The sequence below is a fragment of the Chiloscyllium plagiosum genome, unplaced genomic scaffold (assembly GCF_037043375.1).
Source record: "Chiloscyllium plagiosum isolate Xiang-an unplaced genomic scaffold, Cpla_swu_hap1 HiC_scaffold_27, whole genome shotgun sequence".
Lineage (NCBI taxonomy): Eukaryota > Metazoa > Chordata > Chondrichthyes > Orectolobiformes > Hemiscylliidae > Chiloscyllium > Chiloscyllium plagiosum.
In genome coordinates, this window is record NW_028270165.1 from 68,391,952 (window position 1) to 68,419,439 (window position 27,488).

Below are 27,488 nucleotides of genomic sequence, written 5' to 3' on the forward strand. Positions count from 1 at the left end.
CACCTGTGTGTCTGTGTGTGTATGTGCATGTGTCTGTGCGTGTGTGTATACACTTGTGTGTCTGTGCGTGTGTGTGCATGTGTCTGTGTATGTCTGTGTGTACATACACCTGTGTGTCTGTGTGTGTATGTGCATGTGTCTGTGTATGTCTGTGTGTGCATACACTTGTGTGTCTGTGCATGCACTTGTGTGTCTGTGCATGTGTGTGCATACACCTGTGTCTGTGTGTATGTGCATGTGTGTGTGTGTGCATACACTTGTGTATCTGTGCGTGTGTGTGCATACACCTGTGTCTGTGCGTGTGTGTGCATGTGTCTGTGCGTGTGTGTGTGTGCATACACTTGTGTGTCTGTGCGTGTGTGTGCATACACCTGTGTGTCTGTGTGTGTATGTGCATGTGTCTGTGTGAGTGTGTGTGTGTGCATACACTTGTGTGTGCGTGTGTGTGTGTGCATACACTTGTGTGTCTGTGCGTGTGTGTGCATACACCTGTGTGTCTGTGTGTGTATGTGCATGTGTCTGTGTGTGTGCATACACCTGTGTGTCTGTGTGTGTATGTGCATGTGTCTGTGCGTGTGTGTGTGTGCATACACCTGTGTGTCTGTGCGTGTGTGTGTGTGCATACACCTGTGTGTCTGTGCGTGTGTGTGCATACACCTGTGTGTCTGTGCGTGTGTGTGCATGTGTCTGTGAGTGTGTGTGTGTGCATACACTTGTGTGTCTGTGTGCATATGTGTGAGTGTGTGTGAGTGTTTGTGTGTGCATTTGTTCTGGAACTGGTTATAAGCTTATCTTTGGAGAGGGGGCAAAGTTAACCGTGGAACCAAGTAGGTATTCAGTAACATCTCCACACTGTTTATGTCTCGTGTGTGTGTGTGTGTATGTCTGTGTGTGTATGTGTGTGTGTGTGAGTGTGTGTGTGAGAGTGTGTGAGTGTGTGTGTGAGAGTGTGTGAGTGTGTGTGTGAGAGTGTGTGAGTGTGTGTGTGAGAGTGTGTGAGTGTGTGTGTGTGTGTATGTCTGTGTGTGTATGTGAGTGTGTGTGTGAGAGTGTGAGAGTGTGTGAGAGTGTGTGTCTGTGTGTGTCTGTGAGTGTGTGTGTGTGTGTCTGTGTGTGTGTGTCTGTGTGTGTGTGTCTGTGTGTGTGTGTGTGTCTGTGTGTGAGAGTGTGTGTATGTGTGAGTGTGTCTGTGTGTGAGAGTGTGTGTACTGCCGGTTTCTCAATGCAAGTAAGAGTGAGCAGTACAAAATGACCAAAGCTCAGGGTCGGTTTGATCATAAAAGATATATTTTATTGGGCAAGCACGATGAGAAAGATTTGGCAAGGTTTTGTAAAGCTGGCAGAAATTCTTTGCAAAGCAGGTCATTACTGAGCCCCGTCACATCTAAAACAGCGAGTAATCTCCCCAGTGGGGTCTAAGTCTACAAATGGTATTGACTATTCAATATCTTTTCATATACAGTAGCTTTCCTTTACGCTTCAGATATTTATACACACACACACACACACACACACACACACACACACCCGGAAAACATCCTGGCAAATCCATCTCAGAACAAAGACCTAAAAACATGGCCATCTCCAATCTTTTGGAATTTGACCGTCGGAGTTTAACCTCAGAGTTAGGGATGGATCGATTAGGTGGGGGGGAGAGTAGAGGCGATGGAGATTGTGTGGAGTGTATTGACAGGGATGAAGCCCTGTCCAGAGACGGCATTTGGAGGGAAGAGGGGGGGAGCAGGGTGGGATGGGGAGCCTTCTGGGCACAGGGGAAAGAGGGAGAGATTAAGCATCTCCGACACAAGAGGAACATTAGCAGACGCAGAAAGATTCGCAGGTTAGAGTGGATTTTCTTCCTCGTCTTTCCTGGGGCTGTCGGTGTTGGGGGCTGGGTGGGGGAACATTACAGGACATGGGGCATTAACGCGTACCGCAGTTCCCCTCCCGATGGGACACGGAGAAGGGAAAACCCACCGTTCATGCGGTTCCCGCTTCCCTCGCGAATACGAGCTGAAATTGACCAGGAGCCAGAGACGCCAGAGATGGATAACTCAGTGAGGCTCCAGTAGACATTACCCAAATCGTTACATTCAGAGAGAGATTCCTGAAAGCACAAGTCTACAGATATATACAAGGACAGAAACACGCACACACACACACCGCTCGCGTTTTTACACGCTGTCGCAGTCACAATCCGAGCAGATATTGCTGAGTCTTCAAACGAAGAATTTTTGATAGCACAAACACGCTCACAGTTGCCGGTCTACCTGGTCAGAGAGAGAGAGAGAAGATATTCAGATCTTGGCATCAGAGAGGGTACCACGCGATCTTCCCAGATGGTGCCAACTCATTCCAGAGTCCTACCCCTGGTAGTTCCCATCCAAACCAATCAAATTCCAACGCGATTAGTAAGTAAGGGGTCTGAGTCCACTGCAATAATCAGGGCAGGAGTGTCTCACAGAAACTGGCCAACTTCGGACAGGGCTAGACAGGGTGGGTCAAGTTGAATGTTTCCCTCCCTCCAGCCAGGAGATAGTCTGCCCCTCCACCCTCTCTCACTGTGGGACAGTCCCACCAGCAACGGCTCCCCCCCCAACAGAGCCAGAGGGAGACACTGAGCCGTCTGTCTCTCACCTCAGGAGATCCAGACACGGATAGTCATCAGCACGTTGAAGACTATACTCTTCACAAACAGAATCCTTAATCCGAAGACGGTCAGCGACAGAAGGTTGAATTGTGGATCTGAGAGGGGAGACGGAACAGAAACTGAGAAGGTGGTTGGAAATGACGGGGCATTTGACACCATTCAACATTTCCTTGTGGCATTGATGTGTTGGTGGACACACACGCACGCTCTCACACACACACTCATTTACACACACACTCATTTACACAAATACATGCTTGCATGCACACACAGACTCACACACACTTACACATGCACACAGACACGCTCACATACTTACGCACACACATATACACCTCCACAGACACACACACACACAGATATACACACAGACACACACTCACACAGACACATACATACACACAGGCACACAGACACAAACACACATAGACAGACACACTTACACACAGACACACACACAGAGGCACACAGGGGCACACACACACACAGACACCCACAGAGGCAGGCACACAGACACACACACACACACACAAACAGACACACAGATGCACACAGACACACACAGACACAGACACACACACACACCCACACCCACAGAGGCGCACACACACACGCACAGACACACAGACTCACACTCACACAGACACACACACACAGACACACACACTCACACACAGACACACACACTCACACACACAGACACACACACAAACAAACATACAGATGCACACAGACACACACACACTCACACCCACAGAGGCGCACACACACTCACACAGACACACACTCACACAGACACATACATACACACAGACACACAGACAGACACAGACACACACACAGGGGCACACACAGACACACACACACACAGACACCCACAGAGGCAGACACACACACAGACACTCACAGAGGCAGGCACACACACACACACAGACACATTCACACACACAGACACACACACTTACACACACAGACAGACACACACACAGACAGAAAAAAAGATGCACACAGACACACACAGATACAGACACACAGAGGCACACACACACACTCACACAGACACACACACACTCACACACACACACACTCACACAGACACACACACACAGACTCACACAAACTCACACAGACACACACACACACTCACACAGACACACACACACACAGACTCACACAGACACACACAGACACACACACACACACAGACACACAGAGACTGTGCTCTCACCTGATGCCATGTTATCTTCCACCTGAATGCAGGAATACTGGGATTGATCTGAAACACAAATAACAATGAGTGTCGGATGCGATCTGGCCGGACGGTACGCCGGGAGTCCCGTGAGGCGTTTCAGTTCCGGATAAAGCCGTCAACTTACCGGCCGCTGGGAACTTCTTGGTCTCTCCTGCAACTGCGCAGCTGATCTCATCGCGATTCCCCTGCGTGGCGAGGAACCCAAACAGACTGTAACTGCGATCAATGATCGACAGCAAGGCGTTCGATTCGGACTGTGTCTCCTCCTTGTCCCCAACTCTCATGGTCATGTTGTAGCTCTTGGGAAAATAATCGGTGGCCAGGCACGCCGCCATGACGGTTTGCTCATTATCGGTCTCGGTCTTGGTCTTGACCGCAGAGAGAACGTACAAGGATGGTTCGGCTGGTGCCCTCTCTGTTGGCATCAAAGAGAGAGAGAGAGAGATCGGTTAGCTCACACACTCCTCCTCTGGTTTCTCCCCGAGACGCAGATTTTCACCCTCCCCCGAAACCTCCTTCCCCTCCCCCTCGCCCTCCCTGGTCCAACGGGTGGGGAGAAATTTCCACCCCCCCCGCCGTCTCCCTTGACGACCGGCAAGATGGCCGACTTGACCAACCACTCGTTGCCTTTTTGGAAAACAGCCTGTTTTGCTGAGGCTCTGTACGTCACAGTCAGATAACCTGGAACCCATTCCTGGTTGCTGTTTCACCCTCCCAATTAAAAGAAAAACAGGCCTGTCTTGTTCTTAAGCCTGTAAAGATGCTTCGCAATTGGGGCAGCACGATGGGCTCAGTGGTTAGCGCCGCTGCCTCACGGCACCAGGGACCCGGGTTCGATTTCAATCTCAGGTGGCTGTCTGTGTGGAGTTTGCACATCCCCCCCCACCCCGTGTCTGCGTGGGGTTTCCTCCGGGTGCTCCAGTTTCCTCCCACAGTCTAAAGGTGTGCAGGTTAGGGTGGATTGACTGTGCTCAATTACCCATGGATGTGCAGGTGAAAGTGGCTTGGCCATGCTAAATTACCCATAATGCCCAGGGATATGCAGGTTAGAGTGAATTGGCCATGCTAAATTACCCATAATGCCCAGGGATATGCAGGTTAGAGTGAATTGGCCATGCTAAATTACCCATAATGCCCAGGGATGTGCAGGTTAGAGTAGATTGGCCGTGCTAAATTACCCATAATGCCCAAGTTAGGGTGGACTGGCCATGCTGAATTACCCATAATGCCCAAGGATGTGCAGGTTAGATGCATTAGTCAGGTATAATTATAGGAGAACAGGGTGGGGGGGGATGGGTTCCTCTTTGGAGGGTCTGTGTGGACTTGTTGGGCCGAAGGTCCTGGGATTGGGTTAAGGACAGCATTTTCGCTCCCGAAAGGACATGAGTGAACTGGTTGGGTCGTTCCCCTGACAACAGTCGCCATTAGACTTTTAGTTCCTGAATTTTATGGAATTCTGCCCGTGGTGGGATTTGAACCCAAGTCCCTCATAACGTTACCCGGGTCTTTGAATTAACAGCCTAGCAACAATACCACTTGGCCATCACCTCCCTTCATTCAGTCTAATTCCTTCCTTGGCGAATTATCTACATTAGAGCGAGGGACAAAGAGTAGGCCTGAAGCCTACTCCGAATTCAATCGGGTCAGGGCTGGTCTCATCTCGGCCTCAACTCCACTTTTCTGCCATGACCTTTCAGCTCCTTACTGATGGAACATCCATCCCTTCCTTAAATTCACTCAGTGCCCCACCGGCTATGAAGGGGAGGTGAGTTCCTCAGAGGCAGCGATCGAGAAATCCCCATCCCTTCAGCCCGAAATGGTCATCTCTCCGTTCTGGATTGGCCCCCGTGTGAGGGAATTGCTCGATTCTGACATCTCTCAATGAAGTCACCTCTCGACCTTCGTCTCTCTAACGAAAGCAGCCTCAAAGTCCCTCAGCCTTTCCTGGTAAGACCTTCCCTCCAGACCTGGCAACAACCTGGTCAATCTCATCTCCTAAGCTTCCATGTCCTTCCTGTAACGCGGTGACCAGAACTGAACGCCATACTCCCAAGTGAGTTTTGTGCAGCTGCGGCATGACCCCGTTGTTCCGAAACTCGATCCCTCTCCCAACGAAAGTGAACGACCGACGCCTTTGGATTGTCGGACCCGGCTGCAGCTTGAAACCCGAGTCTGCCGCAGCGGGAATCGAAACTGGATCCCCAGGATATTCTCTGACGGGACCTCAACAAAAACCCCACTTGGCCACCACCTCCAGTAAACTGCCCTGCTCACGTGGCGGGCATTATCAAACCCAATGCCCCTTTGATGGGTCAGATTTCCGACCTGGATTCACTAAGAATCTGATCCCATTTCCCAACGAAGGCCGTGGACTACCGGAGCAGAATTTGGCTGATTGACCTGTCCAAATCTGATATGCTTCTCAAACCTATTCCCCAGCCTTCTCCCTGGAATCTTTGATCTCCTCACTATTCAAGAACCTCTCCATCTCTTTCTTGAATACAGTCAGTGAGCTAAATACAAATTTACTGCACTCACTGGCTGACATATCCCTCCCACCCTGCCAGGGACATCACAGACAGAATGTTTAATGCCCATTGTCATTCCAATAGCTCCCCGAGAGCTGACAGCTCACCGGCCCCTGAGACACAGACCTCCCTGAAGGTGAACAAACTCTCGTACCTATGTAGCTAACCTCATGTTTCCAACACTTCAGTGGGAGTCATTCATTTCTGTTAACCAGAACGGTGACATTATCCTTTCACAATGCGGCACTCACTGGGAGTCACAGTGAGCTGGCTCCCTCTTCCAAACGTTAAGCCGAGCTTTCCAACACTCACACAGTCCTACACTGGGTAACAAAAACCGTCACTCTCACACTCACTCACTCATACACACACACAGACACGCAGACACACACACACTCACTCACAAACACACACACAGATACACACACACATACAACGCACACATAGACACAGAGATAAAACACACACACACACTCACTCACACACACTCACACACTCACTCACAAACACACACACACTCACACACACACAGATACACACACACATACAACGCACACATAGACACAGAGATAAAACACACACACACACACTCACACACACACTCACTCACAAACACACACACACACACACACAGATACACACACACATACAATGCACACATAGACACAGAGATAAAACACACACACACACTCACACACACACACACACTCACAAACACACACTCACACACTCACTCACACACACACTCACTCACAAACACACTCACACACACACACACACTCACTCACAAACACACACACTCACTCACACACACAATCACTCACTCACAAACACACTCACACACACACAGATACACACACACATGCAACGCGCACATAGACACAGATATAAAACACACACAGACACACTCACTCACACACTCACACACTCACAAACACACATACACGCAGACACACACAGATACACACACACATACAACACACACATAGACACAGAGATAAAACACACACACACACACTCACTCACACACACACACACACACACTCACTCACACACACACACACACACTCACTCACAAACACACACTCACAAACACACACTCACTCACACACACACACACAGAGATACACAGACCCTTCGGTCCAACTCATCCATACCGACCAGATATCCCAACCTAATCTAGTCCCATTTGCCAGCACTTGGCCCATATCCCTCGAAACCCTTCCTATTCCTTGGCGCATCCAGGTGCCTTTTAAATGCTGTCATTGTACCAGCCCCCACCACTTCCTCTGGCAGCTCATTCCACACACGCACCACCCTCTGATTGAAAAAGTTGCCCCTCAGGTCCCTTTCCCCACTCAACCTGTGCACCTCTAGTTCTGGACTCCCCCACTCCAGGGAAAATACCTTGTCTATTTACCCTCTCCGTGCCCCCTCATGATTTCATAAACCTCTATAAGGTCACCCCTCAGCCTCCGACGCTCCAGGGAAAACAGCCCCAGCCTATTCAGCCTCTCCCTGTAGCTCAAACCCTCCAACCCTGGCAACATCCTTGTAAATCTTTTCTGAACCCTTTCAACTTTCACAACATCTTTCCGACCAGAATTGCACGCAATAATCCAACAGTGGCCCTAACCAATGTCCTGTACAGCCGCAACATGACCTCCCACCTCCTGTACTCAATACTCTGACCAATAAAGGAAAGCGTACCAAATGCCTCCTTCACTATCCTATCTACCTGCGACTCCACTTTCAAGGAGCTATGAACCTGCGCTCCCAGGTCTCTCTGTTCAGCAACACTCCCTGGGACCTTACCATTAAGTAATCAACCACTCAATTAATTAATTTACTTGACAAATTTTACTGAATTCTGCTGAATTCACCAGGGGGACCAGAATTGCCCACAGTATTCCAAAAGCGGCCTAATCCGTGTCCTGTACAGATGTGTAAAGAATGTATATATAAATAAGCCATCTATATTTAGGAAGGCAGACCTACTTGGTGCCACTGCTAACGTGGTCCTCTCTCCAAAGATGAGAGTCTGAGCTCCAGTGTACACACAGTGTGCCACCCTTTAGCAAAAAACCCCTTCCGTACTTGTTGCATCTGTCTCTTCTATCTGTGAGAGCGAGCAGTGATTGACTGGCCCTCATTGGTGCCCCTATGGTGACCATGTCCCCAGATGACCCAGGCCCCTCTGCGTTAGAGCCAATCCTCATGTCAGCCATCCTGCTGGGATTCACACTGAGGTGGGTCTCTGCTTCCCAGAGTTAGCTCCCTTTCCCCCACCATCCCCCTCCCATCCCCTACCTCCCTATGGCCCATCAGAACTCTCACTGACTCTTGCAAGTCAGCATGATACATCTCCCATTCCTGGGACACACACACACACTCATATACACACACACTCATATACACACACACTATTATACACACGCACACACACACTCATATACACACACTATTATACACACGCACACATATACACACACACTATTATACATACGCACACACACAATTACACACACACACTCATATACACACACACTATTATACACACACACACTCATATACACACACACACTATTATACACATGCACACACACACAATTACACACACACTCATATACACGCGCACACTATTATACACACGCACACAGACAATTACACACACTCATATACACACACTATTATACACACACACACTCATATACAAACACATACTATTAGACACACACACACATATACACACACATTATTTTACACACACGTACACAGACAGACAGACACATACACTCTTTCTCTCACACACACTCTCTCTAATATACGCACGCACTCATACATACAGACACACACTCACACACACATAGACAGACACACTCATGTATATACACACACACACGGACTCATATACACACGCTCATACACACAGACACACACACTCTCTCTCACACACATACACAGACACACACACAGGCACAGACACACACACAGGCACAGACACACATACAGACACAAACACACGCATACTCATACACACAGACTCATACACACACTCTCTCTCACATACATTCACTCACACTCACACACACACTCATACACGCACGCACATATGCACACACACTCTCACATACACACACACAGACACAGACACTCATACATGCACACTGATATACACACGCACACATGCACGCACACACTCACACCCACACAGACACACACTCATACACACACAGACACACACTCACACATACCCGTCTCTCCATGCAACACTTTCGTTTATCAGCCCCACTGATCTGTGAATTATTCTGCGCATTGCGGAGACCGACCTCACTTCCCAGTTAAATCCGAGTGCTCCCCAACTGACCATTAGTAACCTCCCAAATATTTCTCCAGTGCTTCCAGCAACGCCTCAGCATTCCCAATAGTTTCCAATCCCTCCCCTCTCAGGACGAGCCTTTCGACTCGGGAATAATTTGAGTGAACCTTCTCTGAGCTACCGCTGACACATTTCATCCTAACCATGTAACAGGGCCATGAGAACATAAGAAGTCGGAACAGGAGTAGGCCACCTGACCCTTCAAGCCCGCTCCATCATTCAGTATGATCATGGCTGATCTTATTGTGGCCTCAGCCTCTCACCATAACCCTTCATTCCTTCACCGTTCGGAAATCTATCTTAAAAATATCCAACAAGGTAGCCTCGAATGCTTCACTGGGCAGGGATTCCTAGAGATTCCCGACCCCTTGAGTGAAGACGTTCCTTCTCAATTCAGCCCTAAATCTGCTGCCCTGAATTTTGAGGCTACTCCCTAGTTTCACCTGCCAGTGGAAATATCCTCTCTCTGTCTGTCTTACCCATTCCCTTTATAATTTTGTGTTTCTATAAGATCCTCCCTCATTCTTCTGAATTCCAATGAATATAATCCCAGTCGATTCAGTCTCTCCTCAGAAGTCAACTCCCCTCAACTCCAGAGTCAACATATTGACCCTGCTCTGCACCCCCTCTCCTGTCTGTACCTCCTTTCTCAGGGAAGGAGACCAAAGCTGCACCCAGGTACTCCAGGTGTGGTCTCACCAGAACTCCATAGCTAGAAGTTTTCTCCTCCCAGAGTGGGGAACTCAATTACGAGGGGTCATGAGTTCAAAGTGAGAGGGGGAAAAGGTTTAGGGGAGATTTGCGTGGAAAGTTCTTTCCGCTGAGGGTAATGGGCGTCTGGAACACGTTGCCAGCAGAGGTGGTAGAGGCAGGCAAGATAGGCGTCATTTAAGATGTATCTAGACAGACACATGAATGAGAAGGGAGCAGAGGGACAGCCCCTTAGAAAATAGACGACAGGTTTAGATAGATGATCTGGATCAGCTTGGAGTGCCGAAGGGCCTATTCCTCTGCTGTAATTTTCTTGGCTCTTTGTTCTATACAGCCGCAACATAACCTCCCTGCTTTTAAACTCCATCCCTCTGGCAATGAAGGATCATATCCCATTTGCCTTCCTAATCACCTGCTGCATCTGCAAACCAACTTCCTGTGATTCATGGACTCTGAAGCTTCTCTCTTTAATTAGATCGTGAGTTAATTCGCGTGACGTGATTAACTAGATCTCAGCTGGTGAATTCTTCCATGGCGTTCCCGAAGCAACATCATCCTTCCACAAGGCATTACTCACCAGGCTCCACTTTGAGTTTTGCCCCCCTTCCGAAGATAAGCTTGCTTAGCCCCTGCTGCCCACAGTCCGACAGTGCCTAACGAAAACCTTCTGCGTTAGCAACCACCCTATTCCGATCGAGAGGAAATCCCGAGTTTTAACACGCAGGTATTAATGGACGCCCCCTTGGCTCCACAATTCAGTTTACCCCCTTTTCTCTGAGGATAAACTGGCTGCCAATTTCCAAGCGACGCAAACATGGCGTCTTTCAACAGGAAACTCCTCTCAGTGTCACTGTGGTCACGTCAATCTCCCCCCAGGGAACTATGATCAAACCCTTGGCTTCAGCCAAGCCTTTAACAGTGACATTATCACAGTACAGCAAAGGCTACTTCGCCAGATGAGTCTGTTCCAAATACTCTGAACCTATGCTCCATCTCAGGCAACATCCCAGTGAATTTCCTTCACACCCCCTCCTCCCTCCCTCCCAGGATTGAGTGTCTCTCGGTCTTGACAGAGGGGCTTTATCATTGACTCTACCTCTTATGATCCTAACTTGCTTCTGAGAGTGCCCCACTCTGTTTTTTTTTCTCTCTCTCTCTATCACACAATGCAGGACTGTGTATCGTATGGCTGAGATATACAACTCCACATGCAGCGTACAAAAAACCTGTCACCCCTTTCCTGTGCCGAGTGTGAACACCAAGGGATGCTTGAACTCCCAAACAAATGCACAAGCAGAGATCGAGCGAGAGAGAGAGAGAGAGAGAGAGAGAAAAACACTGGACAAACTCAGCAAGTCTGGCAGCATCTGTGGAGAGAGCCAGGGCTAATCTCTCATGTGCCATTAGACTTTTCCTATGATAAACAATGCTTACTTGGTTTTCACAACTGGGCTAATGTGTGATTTCTCCGCACCCCGCTGTTCCCTCAGTTATTCCCCTGCCCAACCGCTCGGCAACATCACCATCAGTTATCCTCCTGTAACCAAATCTCTGTACTTTCTGTAGTTCCCCTGACGGTAGTACTCAGGTTATCGCAAGCATGGGTCTGACAGATAAGATTCGAAATATTACTTTGTAAAACCCTCTGACTAAATGACGAGGCATTGATTTTCTGTCTATCAACAAAGGGAGTCAGAGAAAACACAAGAAAATTACCCTTCGGCCCATCAGGTTTGTGCTAGCCAGAAGCATACACCTCCCTGTTCTAATCCCATTTCCTAGCACTTGGGGTGAGATGGCATGGCGGCTCAGTGATTAGCACCACTGCCTCACAGCGCTAGGGATCTGGGTTCAATTCTAGCCTTGGTCTATGTGGAGTTTGCACATTCTCCCCGTATCTGCGTGGGTTTCCTCCGGGTGCTCCGGTTTCCTCTTTAAGTTCAAAGATGTGCAGGTTAGGGTCGATTGGCTGTGCTAAATTACCTATAGTGTTTAGGGATGCGTAGGTTAGGGTGGATTGGCCATGCTAAATTACCCATAGTGTTCATGGATGTGTAGGTTAGGGTGAATTGGCCGTGCTAAATTACCCACAGTGCCCAGCGATGTGCAGGTTAGGGTGGGTTGTCTGTGCCAAATTACCCACAGTGCCCAGGGATGTGCAGGTTAGGGTGGATTGGCCACGCTAAATTACCCACAGTGCCCAGGGATGTGCAGGTTAGGGTAGATTGGCCATGCTAAATTATCCACAGTGCCCAGGGATGTGCTGGTTAGGGTGGATTGGCCGTGCTAAATTACCCATAGTGCCCAGAGATGTGCTGGTTAGGGTGAATTGGCCGTGCTAAATTACCCATAGGTTTCAGGGATGTGTAGGTTAGGGTGAATTGGCCATGCTAAGTTGCCCATAGTGTTTCGGGATGTGTAGGTTAGGTGCATAAGTCAGGGGTAAATATAGGGTAGAGGGGAATTAGTCTGGGTGGGTTACTCTTCGGAGGGTTGGCGTGGACTTGTTGGGCCGAAGGGCCTGTTTCCACACTGTGGGGATTCTCTGATTCTGTGACTTAAGAAAAATGAGAGCAAGATCTAGTGGAGACGGAAATCTGAACCCTCATCCATTTTAGAGTTGAGGGCATAGGCTGAGGCATTATCAGATGGGCCGGTTATCAGAACAAGGCAAATTATTATCAGCAGCTTAATAATGACTGACAGACACACACATAATTCAAAACCCGTTCGATCATCATCCTTGAATTAAAATAGCTTGGTATCTCTGCCCGGGGCAATGCGGGACAAATGAGGGCTAACTGCTCAAGCCTGTATCTAGGCTTATCCTGAATTTTGTGTTAAATGTGTCAGGAACTCTTGATATTAATGATACCCAAGGCTCTTCCGCCAGCACCTCCCATTGACATATCGATCAAACCTCTTTGCTGGCTTTCATGCCCAGTGTTTCCCGACAGCTATGAGGAAAGTTTGAACAATACTAGAGGCAATAAATCTCATTCTCAGTGTGATAAAACAAGACTGCGATTCACTTACTCGGTTGCACAATGAGTTTGGTCCCAGAGCCAAAGGTGAGCTTGCCAGCATCATAACTCCCACAGCGTTACACCCCCATGCAGAAACCCTCTGTACTCAGTGCTCAGGCAACACACTGACTGGAGGGCCACCAAGTCTCCCCCCACCCTCGCAGAACCCCCTACAGTGTGGAAGCAGGCCATTAGGCCCATCGAGTCCACACAGACCCTCTGAAGAGCATCCCAGCCAATCCCTCTAATTCTCACGGCCAATCCACCCTAACCTGCACATCCCTGGGCACTATGGGTAATCTAGCACTGCCAATCCACCCTAACCTGCACATTCCTGGGCACTGTGGGTAATTTAGCATAGCCAATCCATCCTAACCTGCACACCCCTGGGCACTATGGGTAATCTAGCACGGCTAATCCACCCTAACCTGCACATCCCTGGGCACTATGGGTAATTTAGCATGGCCAATCCACCCTAACCTGCACATCCCTGGGCACTATGGGTAATTTAGCATGGCCAATCCACCTTAACCTGTACACCCCTGGGCACTATGGGTAATTTCACATTGCCAATCCACCCTAACCTGCAAATCCCTGGACACTATGGATAATTTAGCACGGCCAATCCACCCTAACCTGCACATCCCTGGACACTATGGATAATTTAGCACGGCCAATCCACCCTAACCTGCAAATCCCTGGACACTATGGATAATTTAGCACAGCCAATCCACCCTAACCTGCACACCCCGGGCACTATGGGTAATTTAGCACGGCCAATCCACCCTAACCTGCACATCCCTGGACACTATGTATAATTTAGCACGGCCAATCCACCCTAACCTGCAAATCCCTGGACACTATGGATAATTTAGCACGGCCAATCCACCTTAACCTGCACATCCCTGGACTCTATGGGACAATTTAGCACGGCCAGTCCACCAGAAATTCCACACAGGCAGTCGCCCGAGGCTGGAATCGAACCTGGGCCCCGGGCGCTGTGCAGCAGCAGTGCTCACCACTGAGTCACCGTGACCCTATCCTCCGGCACTCAGCCTCAAGTTCTTGAATGCTGTGACACTTCAAGTGTATATGCAAGTACTTTATTCCAAAAACAGATTGTGAGGGTCTATCCTTTTCAATTAACACCCCCAAACCCCCAACCCTGGCTGTAAATTCACCCACCCAGGGAACTAATCGATTATTTCTACACGTTGCACAGGTGCATTCTGGGCCAGCATTCTGTCAACAGTAGGAAGAAAATCACTGAACATGGCTTCCTCATCTCCCCACACATTCCTCGCCTTGACCAGAATCTAGCACTAGCCTCAACACTAAACTCCACAGCCACTTGAGAAACTCTTACCACGGCGGACAATGAGTTTGGTGCCATCTCCAAATGCCAATTGACCAAGGGTCCCAGCATCCACTCAGTGTCTCATCCCCTCAACAAAAGCTCAAGCTGGGCTTATGAGACAGCGAGATACACACTGACCTAGTCTCACTGTCATTTCTGCGAAACTGTTGGCAATAATTTCTTAAAATCGAGCCTGCCGGTTGAAAATCCAGGACTTACTGGGTTCCACGAGGAGTTTGGTCCCACCGCCGAATACAAGGGCATCAGTAGCAGTATACACACAGCCCTTCCCTCCCTGACAAAAACCCTCTCTGAGTCAGTCCAACCCAACCAAGGCAAATGGAAATGACCAGGCTCCCGTCCCACATCCACCATTTCCTGACAATTCTCAGAATGCTCTCCCTGGGATTTTGAACGCGAAATGGTCCCAACCTTCACGCCCATGAATGAGCTCCCCTCTCATAACATTCTCGAAACGGTCCCACACACAATCGCCCAGAGGCAGGGAATTTTCCTGTTGCAGCCTACAAAGGCACCCATTCACTTATTAAATGTATATTTACTTCTCTCCCCCCTCTCTCTGTGCCTGTTCCCATTTCTATCCCTCTCTCACTTTAACGTCTGAGTGATGTCGGTGATGTATAGAGACACAAACGTATTAGATCGTCAGTGTCTAACGGCCCCTGGATAAGCACGTTTATTGATAGTTTGAGAATTGACCATACGATTACAATAACGTGTTAACATAGCTTACACCACAGAAACTCTCAATGCAGCTGCTCTGTTTCAGTATGTAATTTCATTCTATACCTGACACTCTGAAACGAGTTTTAAAACCTTTCATCGCGATAAGAAATGGGATTGTGGCTAGTCTGACATTCCTCATCTCCACCTTCCTGTTCTTTGCCCGGATTCCCCAACTGGTTGGGGATCTCTCTGCCTCGGCCTTAAATGTACACAAGGACTCTACTCCCACAGCTGTCAAGAGCTAAAGAGATCCACCCTTTGGCAAAAAGGAATTCCTCCCCATCTCACTCTGAAATTGGTGCCCCTTTATTCTGAACCTGTGCCCCTCTGGTCCTGGACTCACCCATGAGAGGGAATCCCTCTCAGCATTGACCCTCTCACACCCCTGAAAAATCAGGTATTTTTCAATGAGATCACCTCTCATTCTCCACAACTCCCAGGAGTGCAGTCACAAACTGTTCAATCTTTCTTCGGAGAGCAATCCCTCCCATAAGTGAGCTTCCTCTGAACTGCCCCCGTTGAAATATTATCTGGATCCAGGCAACTCATCCAAATTTCCCCCTGACTCGATATTCCGTAATTGGGGACTGTAAAAACAAACTTCCTCTTTGTCAAAACCAACTAAAAGATGAAAAAGCTCTCTCTGAGTTAACTCCTCAGTCTTCGGCTTTGAAGACACAAGAGTCTCTGGATGTAAGGTCTTTGCTGATTCGGGTTCTCAGATGCTAATTTCTGACCAGAGTCAGTAACGACACTTCATTTCAAGGACAATAACGGTCCCTGGAAAAATGCGGAAGGGGATTTCACTTCCCGGGTCCCATGTTTAGTCTGGTTCCAGATCCAAACGTGGTATTTTTGGAGTTATTACCCACAGCATAGCAGAACAGGGCTGAAATCCTGATACCAGGCGTATTGACTTCACATGGCCACCACTGAATGTCACATCCACACATTACTCAATCTTGGTGCCTACCTTTGCATTTCCCCATCTCATCGCAATCAATTTTCTTAAAAAAGAAATCATTCTAACGCCTTCGTGCTGCTATTAACTTGCAGATCGGTTGTTCTGAGGTGTGCCTGTCGTCTGTGTACCAACCGGACACTAATTCAATGATCGGGCTGAGAGTGACCTGACGTGACCACTTGTTGCTAGCCGTTCTTGACCTCTTACTGTCAGCTTGGTGTCAGCTCCAAGCACCAGCTTACTAAAGCTTCCTGAATCCCACACAGTGTCTCATCCCTGAACGAGAACTCAAGGTGGGCCCATTTCCCAATCTCCCAGCACTAACGCAGCCCTTACCCTCATTACACTGGCTTCATTTCACCTCAACGCTTCCCGAGTTACCTCTGCTGTCTCACTGAGGGTCATTCTGTTCATCAAACCCACATTATTGTGTGAAAATCCCCAACACTTACTTGGCTTCACTATCAGTCTGGTCCCAGCTCCAAAGATAAGCTTGTTGATGCCAACATTCACACAGCCCTACACTTCCTGACAAAAACCCTCTCTGAGTTAGTCCTTGTTCTTTATCTGTACTTCCAGTGATCTCGCACTAAGTCCCACTCTCGCCAACTGGACCCTCAGTTTCCTGACCCACAGGCCACAATCAGTGAAGTTTGGGGACAATATTTTATCCTCACTAACACTCAACACTGGAGCCCCCCCAAGGGGTGCGTACTCAGCCCCCTACTGTACTCACTGTATACCCATGACCGCGTCACCAAATACCAGACTAATGCCATTTACAAGTTCTCTGTTGACACCACCACTGGTCGAATCTCAGATGGCGACGAAACAGACTACAGCCGGGAGGTGGAAGACCTGGAAAAATGGTGCCCTGAGAACAACCTAGCTCTCAATGCCGGCAAATCCAAGGAACTCATTATTGACTTTCGGCGGGATGTTACATCCCCCTACACATTAACAGCAACGAGTGGACTGGTCATCCACAACATGCTTTCTCGGACTCTTCATGTGGACGCACTGGTTACAAAGGCCCAACAACGTCTCTTCTTCCTCGGGCAGCTGAGGAAATTTGGGCATGACGGTGAATCCCCCTTGCCAACTTTTATAGGTGCGCCATCGAGAGCACTCTGTCTGGGTGTATCACTCCCTGGTATGGCAACCAAAACCGGAGGCGGTTACAGAGAGTGGTGAACTCGGCCCGGACAATCACAAAGGCCCAACCTCCCAACTGTAGAATCCACCTACCAGGCCCCGCTGTCAAGGAAAGGCCACCAGCATTCTCAAAGATCCATCCCACCCCGGCAATGTTTTTCCTACAACCTCTACCATCGGGGAGAAGCCTGGACACACGCACCAGCCGGTTTCAAAACAGTTTCTCCCCTACTGTTGTTAGAATACTGAATGGGCTCACAAACTCTTAACCTTCACCTGTGCCTGTGTTTTGGCGTTTGCCGCTGTTGACCTATTACTTACTTCTCTACGCTAATTAACTCCGCGATCTGCCTGTATTGCTCGCAAGACAAAGCTTTTCATTGTGCGCTCGGCAGTAAATTCAATTCAATTCAATTCAGAGCAATTTAAAAGCGGGCAGCCCACCACGTTACATCCGATGCTAATGACATCGAAGTTTTAGAAAATCATGCGTGGAATTGATAAGGTGAATGGCAGAGTGCTTTCCCTAGGGCGTGTGGGCTTTCAAGAGACGGGGCCACACTTTTAAGGTGAGAGGAGAAAGATTCAAAAGGGACATGTTGGGAATTTTTTAACGCAGGGAGTGGTGCACGTGTCGAATGAACCTCTTAAGGAAGTGATGGGTATGGGTACAATTACAACGTTTGAACGACATTTGGATGGAGGCATGAGTAGGAAAGGTTTGGAGGGATACGGGCCAGGAATGGGCAGGAGGGACTAGAGTAGTTTGGGATTATGTTCGGCATGGACTGGTGAAAGTTTATCTCATAATAGATGCATCTCCAATCTAATAGCCTGGACGCTAGGGCCACTAATGGTTTCCTAATTTCGTGAAACCATCTGCCTGTCTCGTCCCATGGGGGAAAGATGAACATTGTTGAGCGTAAGAGATTTCCCTTCCAAAGTTTACTCCACGTTCTCCCAGGATTGGTCACTCATCATCACTATCCAACACAAACCTGTGGACATTATTCCGTGCACTTACGTGGCTGCACGATCAGTCTGGTCCCACCTCCAAAGAGAAGCTTGTAGCTATCATAATTCACACGGCCCTACACTTCCTGACAAAAACCATCACTGAGTTAGTGAGTGTTCTTTGTCAGTACCCCTGGTACCATTTCAGCCAGATGGCACCCATTTTGGGGATATTATTCATGACATTGCTTTCATCAGTTGAAATCAGTTTTCAAAAGGTGTCCATTCACAATGTAACAATCATTGGATTCCACTCTCAGTCACGAACAACTTCCAGAAACCTGCTTCCCTCTCATAATATTCACACACATCCTTAAATAGTCTGACCCATACTTCCAGAGTTAGCTACTATTCTGTGAGATTTACTTTTGCAATCTGAGGTGGAGTGCATCCATTTAACGGAGATAGACTCTCCTCACTCTCTCTCTCTCTCTCTCTGGTCCCCGCTACCCACCTACCTACATAAATCAATCATATCTGAGTGGTTTGACTGTGGACTGGATAAGCGCGGACCCGGCCACATGGAGATTTCACGTTACAGAAATCACGTGCATTGATTTGGGTGCTCAGGAATTAATCAGAACTTTGTGATAACTTGTATTCAGATAATGTATTCTGTGGAAGCAACTTTCTCTGTCCAACTGGACAGTGTTCCTGCTTTGAGGAGCCTATTAGTGTCTGTATCTAACTCTATCCTGGGTTTTTCCTGAACCTTTCCCCTTGATCCAGGTACTCAGAATGAGTCCCACAAAGGCTAATCACCTCAGACATTATAGGATCTACACTGTCTAAAGCAAAGGGACGGAAACAGCCAGATATTTAAGAGGAATTTCACATGTGGAAGTCTTAGTGGATGTTTTGTACAGATAAAATGGACACACACAAACTCACAGAATAGACATAAGCTGTGTAGGGGTATATCTGAAGACCTACTTGGCTCCACGCTTAACTTTGTCCCCTCTCCGAAGATAAGCTGATTTGCACCTTCAGCATTCACCCAGCACTGCGCCCCTCAGCAAAAAAACCCACCCCAGCGGCGTGATCATTACCATCTTTATTCACTTGTGGGTACACTTGCTATGCCATTCCTCAAAGCTGTCCCACTAACACTAACACTGTGGAAATACTTTCTAATCCAGCACTGATGTGAGTTAGGGGGCCCATCTCCTGATCCCAACTCAGAGCAGAGCTGCTGGTATGTCCGTCCCACCGATAATGTGGGGATGTCACCCTGAGTACGGTATCCCTTGCTGTGCTGTAGCTGTGCGCTGGGGAATTATTATCTCTGCTGACCTACTATCCAACACCAGCCCATGGACATGATTCTGTGACAATCCCCAACACTTACTTGGCTCCGCTATCACTCTGTGGAAGGAGTTTTCTCTGTCCAGCTGGACAGTGTTCTTGCTTTGAGCAGCCTCTCTGTTTTGCTATCAAAATCTATCCTGGGTTTCCCCTGAACCATTCCCCCTAATCCAGGTACTCAGGGAAATTCCCGTTACAATCCACACAGGCTAATTTCCTCAGACATTGTAGGATCTATACTCTATAAATAAAAACGTAGAGTCCGCCTGACAGTCAAGGTGAATTTCAGATGAGGAGATCTTAATGGATGCTTTGCACAGATAGAGTGGACAAACTCAAACTCTTATGATAGACATAAGCTGTGTCAGGGTGTTTCTGAATACCTACTTGGCTCCACGGTTAACTTTGTCCCCTCTCCAAAGATACGCTTATAACCAACTCCATCATTCACACAGCACTGCGTCCCTCAGCAAAAACCCACCCCAGTGGAGTGATCATTACCACCTTTATGTTCTGGTGGGTACACTTGGGTGTACTGCAACTGTTCAATGCTGTGATCAGGTCTCTAACACTGTGTAGGTATTTTCTTAGTCACCACTGATGTGAATTAGGGTCCACCTCCCATTAAATAAAAGTGTCATCCCAACCCAGAGCAGAGTGCCTGGTGGGTCAGTCCCACTGATAATCTGGGGATGTTACACTGAGTACGGCATCCCTTGCTGTACCGTATCTGTGGTCTGGGGAATTATTATCTCTGCTGATCTACTCATGATCGCTATCCAACACAAGCCCGTGGACATTATTCTGTGACAATCCCTCACACTTACTTGGCTCCACGATCAGTCTGGTCCCACCACCGAAGATAAGTTTGAAGTCGTTATTCACACAGCCCTACACTTCCTGACAAAAACCCTCTCCCAGTTTGTGACTGTTCTGTGTCTGGACCACTGCAACCATTTCAACCAAATGGCACCCATTTTATCCATGAAATTACTTCCATGGAATCAGTTTCCTAAAGTTGTCCACTCAGAATCGAAGACACATTGGATTGCGATCTCAATCGCGGCTAACTTCCAAAAATTACTTTCCGTCTCACCATATTCACACACATCCTTAAACAGATTGACCCAGACCCCCAGAGTCAGGTATTATTCTGTGAGATTTATTGTTGCAATCTAAGGCAAAATGGTTGCCTTTAACACAGATGTTGTCCCGAGTACGGTATCCCTTGCTGTACCGTGTTTGCAGTCTGGGGAATTATTATCTCTGCTGACCTACTCATGGTTGCTATCCAACACAAGCCCGTGGACATTATTCTGTGACAATCCCCAACACTTACTTGGCTCCACTATCAGTCTGGTCCCACCTCCGAAGATAAGTTTGAAGTTGTTATTCACACAGCCCTACACTTCCTGACAAAAACCCTCTCCCAGACTGTTCTGTGTCTGTACCACCAATGCTATTTCAAGCAGATGGCACCCATTAGCTGTACAATCCTCACGACATTGTTTTTATGAGTTGGAATCAGTTTCCTAAAGTTGTCCATTCAGAATCCAATACTCACTGGGTTCCAGCCTGAACCACAACCAACTTCCAAAAATTTGCATTCCACTGACAATACTCACACACGTCCTCAAATAGTCTGACCCAAACTCCCAGAGTCAGTTATTATCCTGTGAGATTTCCTGTTGCAATCTAAGGGAGAGTCTATCCATTTAACACTGTCTGTCTGTCCCTGTATCCACATGAATGTATCATATGACAGTGGGACAGAATGTTCCAAGAGTTAGTGGCATGGGGAGAGCAGGATTTGCTTCCTTTTCCTTCCTTCTCTACCGTCCCTTTCCCTCATCAATAAGACATTGGGTGTGAAAGGTTAGTGCAGCGTGATGGACACGTTGTGTCCATTCTAAGCAATGGGCAGTTTGAGTATAGCCTGGACAAGTGCAGCTCTGGGACGCACGGAGATTTCACGGCATCAGCTCCTATTTACAGGAATCACACCCATTGATTAGGTGCTCAGGAATTATGAGAACCACACAATAGTTTCTATTGAAATAATGATGTCTGTGAAAGCAGCCTTCTCTGTCCAACTGAGCGGTGTTCCGGCTCTGAGGAACCTCTCGGCTTCACTATTTAATTCTATCCTGGGTTTCCCCAGAACCTTTCCCCGTGATCCAGGACTTCAGGAAAATTCCCACTTCAATGCCTATAGGCTAATCCCCTCAGACACTGTAGGGTCTATACTCTGTAAAGCAAAGGGACAGAAACCATCTGACATTAAAGTTGAATGTCAAATGTGGACATCTCTTTGTAAAGACAAAATTCACACACACACACGTGCTGGCGTAAGCTGTATGGAGGTGTTACTGAATACTTACTCGGTTCCACGATTAACTCTGTCCCCTCACCAAAGATACGCTTATAACCAGTTCCATCATTCACACAGCACTGCACCCCTCAGCAAAAATCCCACCCCTCCCGCCTTGATTGTTACTACCTTTATGGTCTGGTGGGTAAACAAGAAGTACACGCTCTGCAATTCGACAATGCTGTGATACACACACTAACCCTGTTCAAGTACTTTCAAAACCAGCAATGATGTGAATTGGGCCCTATCTCCTGGTTATATTTAAATTAAAAATTCTCCTAATCCCAACTCAGAGCAGAGCGCCTGGTGGGTCAGCCCCACCGATAATCTGGGGATGTTACCCTGAGTGCGGTATCCCTTGCTGCGCTGTATCTGTGGTCTGGAGAATTATTATGTCTGCTGACCTACTCGTGGTCGCTATCCAACACAAGCAAATGGACATTATTCTGTGACAATCCCCAACACTTACTTGGCTCCACTACCAGTCTGGTCCCACCTCCGAAGATAAGCTTGAAGTCGATATTCACACAGCCCTACACTTCCTGACAAAAACCCTCTCCCAGTTGGTGACTGTTCTGTGTCTGTACCACCAATGCTATTTCAACCAGATGGCACCCATTTTATGCACTTTACCCATGACGTTACTTTTATGTGTTGAAATTACTTTCCTAAAGTTGTCCATTCGGAGTCCAACACTCATTGGATTCCGCTGTCAATCGTGACCAACTTCCAAAAATTTGCTTCCCTCTGACAATATTCACACAAGTTCTTAAACAGTCTGACCCAGAACTCCCGGATTCAGTTATTATTCTGTGGGATTTACTATTGTAATCGAAGGTAGACCTATCCATTTCACAAAAAGAGACTGTCTCCCCTGCAGCCCGTTTCTATCCACCTTACCACATTAATGAACCATATCTCAGTGGCGTGAGTGTGGCCTGGACAAGTGCAGAACTGGGACACATGGAGACTTCAAGGTGTCAGTTCCTATTTATGGAAATCACAGACTTCGATTTGATGCTCAGGAATGAATGGGAACCCCTGATCCAGGTACTCAGGAAGATTCCCACTTCAATCCTCGGAGGCTAATAATCTCTGACATTGTAGGGTCTAGCGCAGCAGGTCAGGCAGCATCCAAGGAGCAGGAGAATCGACGTTTCGGGCATGAGCCCTTCTTCAGGAATGGCTCATGCCCAAAACGTCGATTCTCCTGCTCCTTGGATGCTGCCTGACCTGCTGCGCTTTTCCAGCAACACATTTCCAGCATCTGCAGTCCTCACTTTCTCCATTGTAGGGTCTACACTGTATAAAGCAAAGAGGCCGAAACAGCCTGACATTCAAGAGGAAATTCAAGTGTGGAAGTCTTAGTTGATGCTTTGTACAGATAAAATAGACACACACAAACTCACATAATAGACATAAGCTGCGTTGGGGTGTATCTGAATACTTACTTGGCTCCACGGTTAACTTTGTCCCCTCTCCAAAGATAAGCTTATAATTAGTTCCAGCATACACACAGCACTGCGCCCCACAGCAAAAACCCACCCCAGTCGCGTGATCACTACCATCTTTAATCTCTGGGTGGGTACACTTGGGGCACACGCTATGCCATTCTGCAATGCTGTGATATAGACACTAACAATGTGGAAGTAATTTCTAAACCAGCGCTGATGTGAATTAGGGCCTATTTGCATTTTTGTTTTAAATTCTCCTGATCCCAACTCAGAAAAGAACTCCTGGTGTGTCAGCCCCACCGATAATCTGGGGATGTTACCCTGAGTACGGTATTCCTTGCTGTACCGTATCTGTGGTCTGGGGAATTATTATCTCTGCTGACCTACTCATGGTCACTATCCAACACAAGCCCATGGACATTATTCTGTGACAATCCCCAACACTTACTTGGCTCCACTATCAGTCTGGTCCCACCTCCGAAGATAAGCTTGTTGGTACCATCACTCACACAGCCCTACACTTCCTGACAAAAACCTCTCCCAGTTGCTGTCTGTTTTTGTCTGGACCAATACAACCATTTCAACCAGATGGCACCCATTTTATCAATGAAATTACTTCCATTCTTTGAAATCAGTTTCCTAAAGTTGTCCACTCAGAATCGAACACTCATTGGATTACAATCTCAATCGTGACCGACTACCAAAAATTATCTTTCCTCTCACCATATTCGCACACATCCTTAAACAGTCTGACCCAGGCTCCCAGAGTCAGTTATTACACCGTGAGATTTACTGTTGTACTCTGAGCTGGAGCCTATGCCGTTAACACAAATAGGCTCTCCTCACTGTCTCCCTCTCCACCCGTCTCCATCCACCTAACTACATTAATAGATGGTTTGAGTGTGGCCTGGACAAGTGCAGACCTCGGCCACTCAGAGATTTCAAAGCACCGGTTCATATATCCGGAAATCAAACACTTTGATTTGATACTCAGGAATTAATGTGAACATCACGATAATTTCTCTTGTAATAATGTACTCTGTGGAAGGAATTTTCTCTGTCCAACTGGACAGTGTTCCTGCTTTGAGGAGCCTCTCGGCTTCACTATTGAATTCTATCCTGGGTTTCCACTGAACCATTCTCCCTCACCCAGGAGCTAAGGAAAATTCCCACTTCAATCCACACAGACTAATCGCCTCAGACACTGTAGAGTCTATACTCTATAAAGCAAAATGGCAGCAGCTGACTGAAAGTCAAGATGAATTACACATGTTGAGAACTTAATGGATGCTTTGCATCGACCGAATAGACACACATAAACTCTCATAATAGACATAAGCTTTGTCGGGGTGTTTCTGAATACCTACTTGGCTCCACGGTTAACTTTGTCCCTTCTCCCAGGACAAGTCCATAACCAGCTGCACCAACATTCACACAGCACTGCAACCCTTAGCAAAAACCCACCCCAGTGGAGTGATCATTACCATCTTTATTCTCTGATGTGTACACCTGGGGTACAGGTTATGGAGTTGTTCAGTGCTGTGATAAGGTCTCTAACACTGCGGAAGTATTTTCTTAGCCACCACTGATGTGAATTAGGGTCTACCTCCCAGTTTAAATAAAACTTCTGATCCCAACTCAGAGCAGAGCGCCCGGTGTGTCAGCCCCAACATAATCTGAGGATGTTCCCCCGAGTACAATATCCCTTGGGGTACCGTATCTGTGGTCTGGGGTATTATTATCTCTGCTGACCTACTCGTAATCACTATCCAACACAAGCCCATGGACATTATTCTGTGCAAGTGCCAACACTTACTTGGCTCCACTATCAGTCTGGTCCCACCTCCAAAGATAAAGGTGTAGCCATCACTCACACAGCCCTACACATCCTGACAAAAACCTTTTCCCACTTCGTGTCTGTTCTTTGCCTGTACCACCAATGCAATTTCAACCAGACGGCACTCATTTTATCCATGAAATTACTTCCATGCAGTGGAATCAGTTTCCTAAAGTTGTCCTCTCAGAATCGAACACTCATTGGATTCCACTCTCAATCGTGACCCACTTCCAAAAATTACCTTCCTTCTCACAATATTCACACACGTCCTTAAACAGTCTGACCCAGACTCCCAGAGTCAGGTATTATTCTGTGAGATTTACTGTTACAATCTAAGGTAGATTGTAGACCTTTAACACAGATAGACTCTCCTCACTGCCTCCCACTTTGCCCGTCTCATTCACCTACCCCATTAATGAATCCTATCTCAGTGGTGTGAGTGTGCCCTGGAGAGATGCTGACCTGGGCTGTACTGACACTTCAAGGCCGCAGTTCATATATCCAGGAATCAAACACTTTGACTTGATGCTCAGGAATTCATGAGAACATCATGATAATTTCTTTGCAATGAATGTACGAGGTTCCTCTATCCAACTGCACAGTATTCCTGGTTTGAGTTGCCTCTCAGCTTCCCTATCTAACTCTATCCTGGGTTTCCCTTGAACCATTCCCCCCCGACCCAGGTACTCAGAAAGATACCCACTTCAGTCCACACAGACTAATCACCTCTGACACTGTAGGGTTTATACTCTATAAAGCAAATCTGTAGAAACTGCCTGACATTCAAAATGACTTTCAGATGAGGAGATCTTAATGGGTGCTTTGCACAGATTACATTACATTACATTACAGTGTGGAAACAGGCCCTTCGGCCCAACAAGTCCACACCGACCCGCCGAAGCGCAACCCACCCATACCCCTACCTTTACCCCTTACCTAACACTATGGGCAATTTAGCATGGCCAATTCACCTGACCTGCACATCTTTGGACTGTGGGAGGAAACCGGAGCACCCGGAGGAAACCCACGCAGACACGGGGAGAACGTGCAATCTCCACACAGTCAGTCGCCTGAGGTGGGAATTGAACCCGGGTCTCAGGCGCTGTGAGGCAGCAGTGCTAACCGCTGTGCCACCGTGCCACCCACAGCTAGAATAGACACACACAAACTCTCATAATAGACATAAGCTGTGTTGGGGTGTTTCTGAATACCTACTTGGCTCCACGGTTAACTTTGTCCCTTCTCCAAAGATAAGCTTATAACCAGTTCTAGTATTCACACAGCACTGCGTCCCTCAGAAAAACCCACCCCTGTGGAGTGATCATTACCATCTTTATGCTCTGCTGAGTTCACTTGGGGTACAGGTTATGCAGTTGTTCAGTGCTGTGATAAGGTTTCTAACACTGTGAAGGTATTTTCTTAGCCACCACGGAAGTGAATTAGGGTCTACCTCCTACTTTTTCAAAAAAGACCTTCTGATCCCAACTCAGAGCAGAGCGTCTGGTGTGTCAGCCCCACAAATAATCCGGAGATGTTACCCCGAGTACAGTAACCCTTGCTGTATTGTATCCATGGTCTGGGGAATTATTATCACTGCTGACCTACTCATAGTCGCTATCCAACACAAGCCTGTGGACATTATTCTGTGACAATCCCCAACACTTACTTGGCTCCACTATCAGTCTGGTCCCATCTCCAAAGGTAAAGCCGTAGGCATCATTCACACAGCCCTACACTT

At 47.7% G+C, this 27,488-nt stretch overlaps 1 protein-coding gene across 16 annotated transcripts in view; it reads right to left on the reverse strand.

The window, feature by feature from the left end:
* Positions 1-1,265: 1,265 nt before the first annotated feature.
* The window catches only part of trdc (T-cell receptor delta constant), a 116,222-nt gene continuing 89,999 nt past the window's right edge, over positions 1,266-27,488 (reverse strand). For 13 of the 16 annotated variants that reach the window (XM_087974830.1, XM_087974819.1, XM_087974833.1 and 10 more), the window contains exons 2-5: positions 4,027-4,317; positions 3,879-3,926; positions 2,638-2,745; positions 1,266-2,270 (exon numbers count right to left, since the gene is read on the reverse strand). In XM_087974830.1, the coding sequence (XP_087830956.1) occupies positions 2,639-2,745; positions 3,879-3,926; positions 4,027-4,237 (366 nt within the window). In that variant the 5' untranslated portion in view covers positions 4,238-4,317 and the 3' untranslated portion in view covers positions 1,266-2,270; position 2,638. Of the gene's footprint in view, positions 2,271-2,637; positions 2,746-3,878; positions 3,927-4,026; positions 4,318-20,475; positions 20,559-21,427; positions 21,464-27,488 lie in introns of those variants that run through there. The other 3 variants (XM_087974821.1, XM_087974824.1, XM_043685213.2) reach the window with 3 other exon arrangements.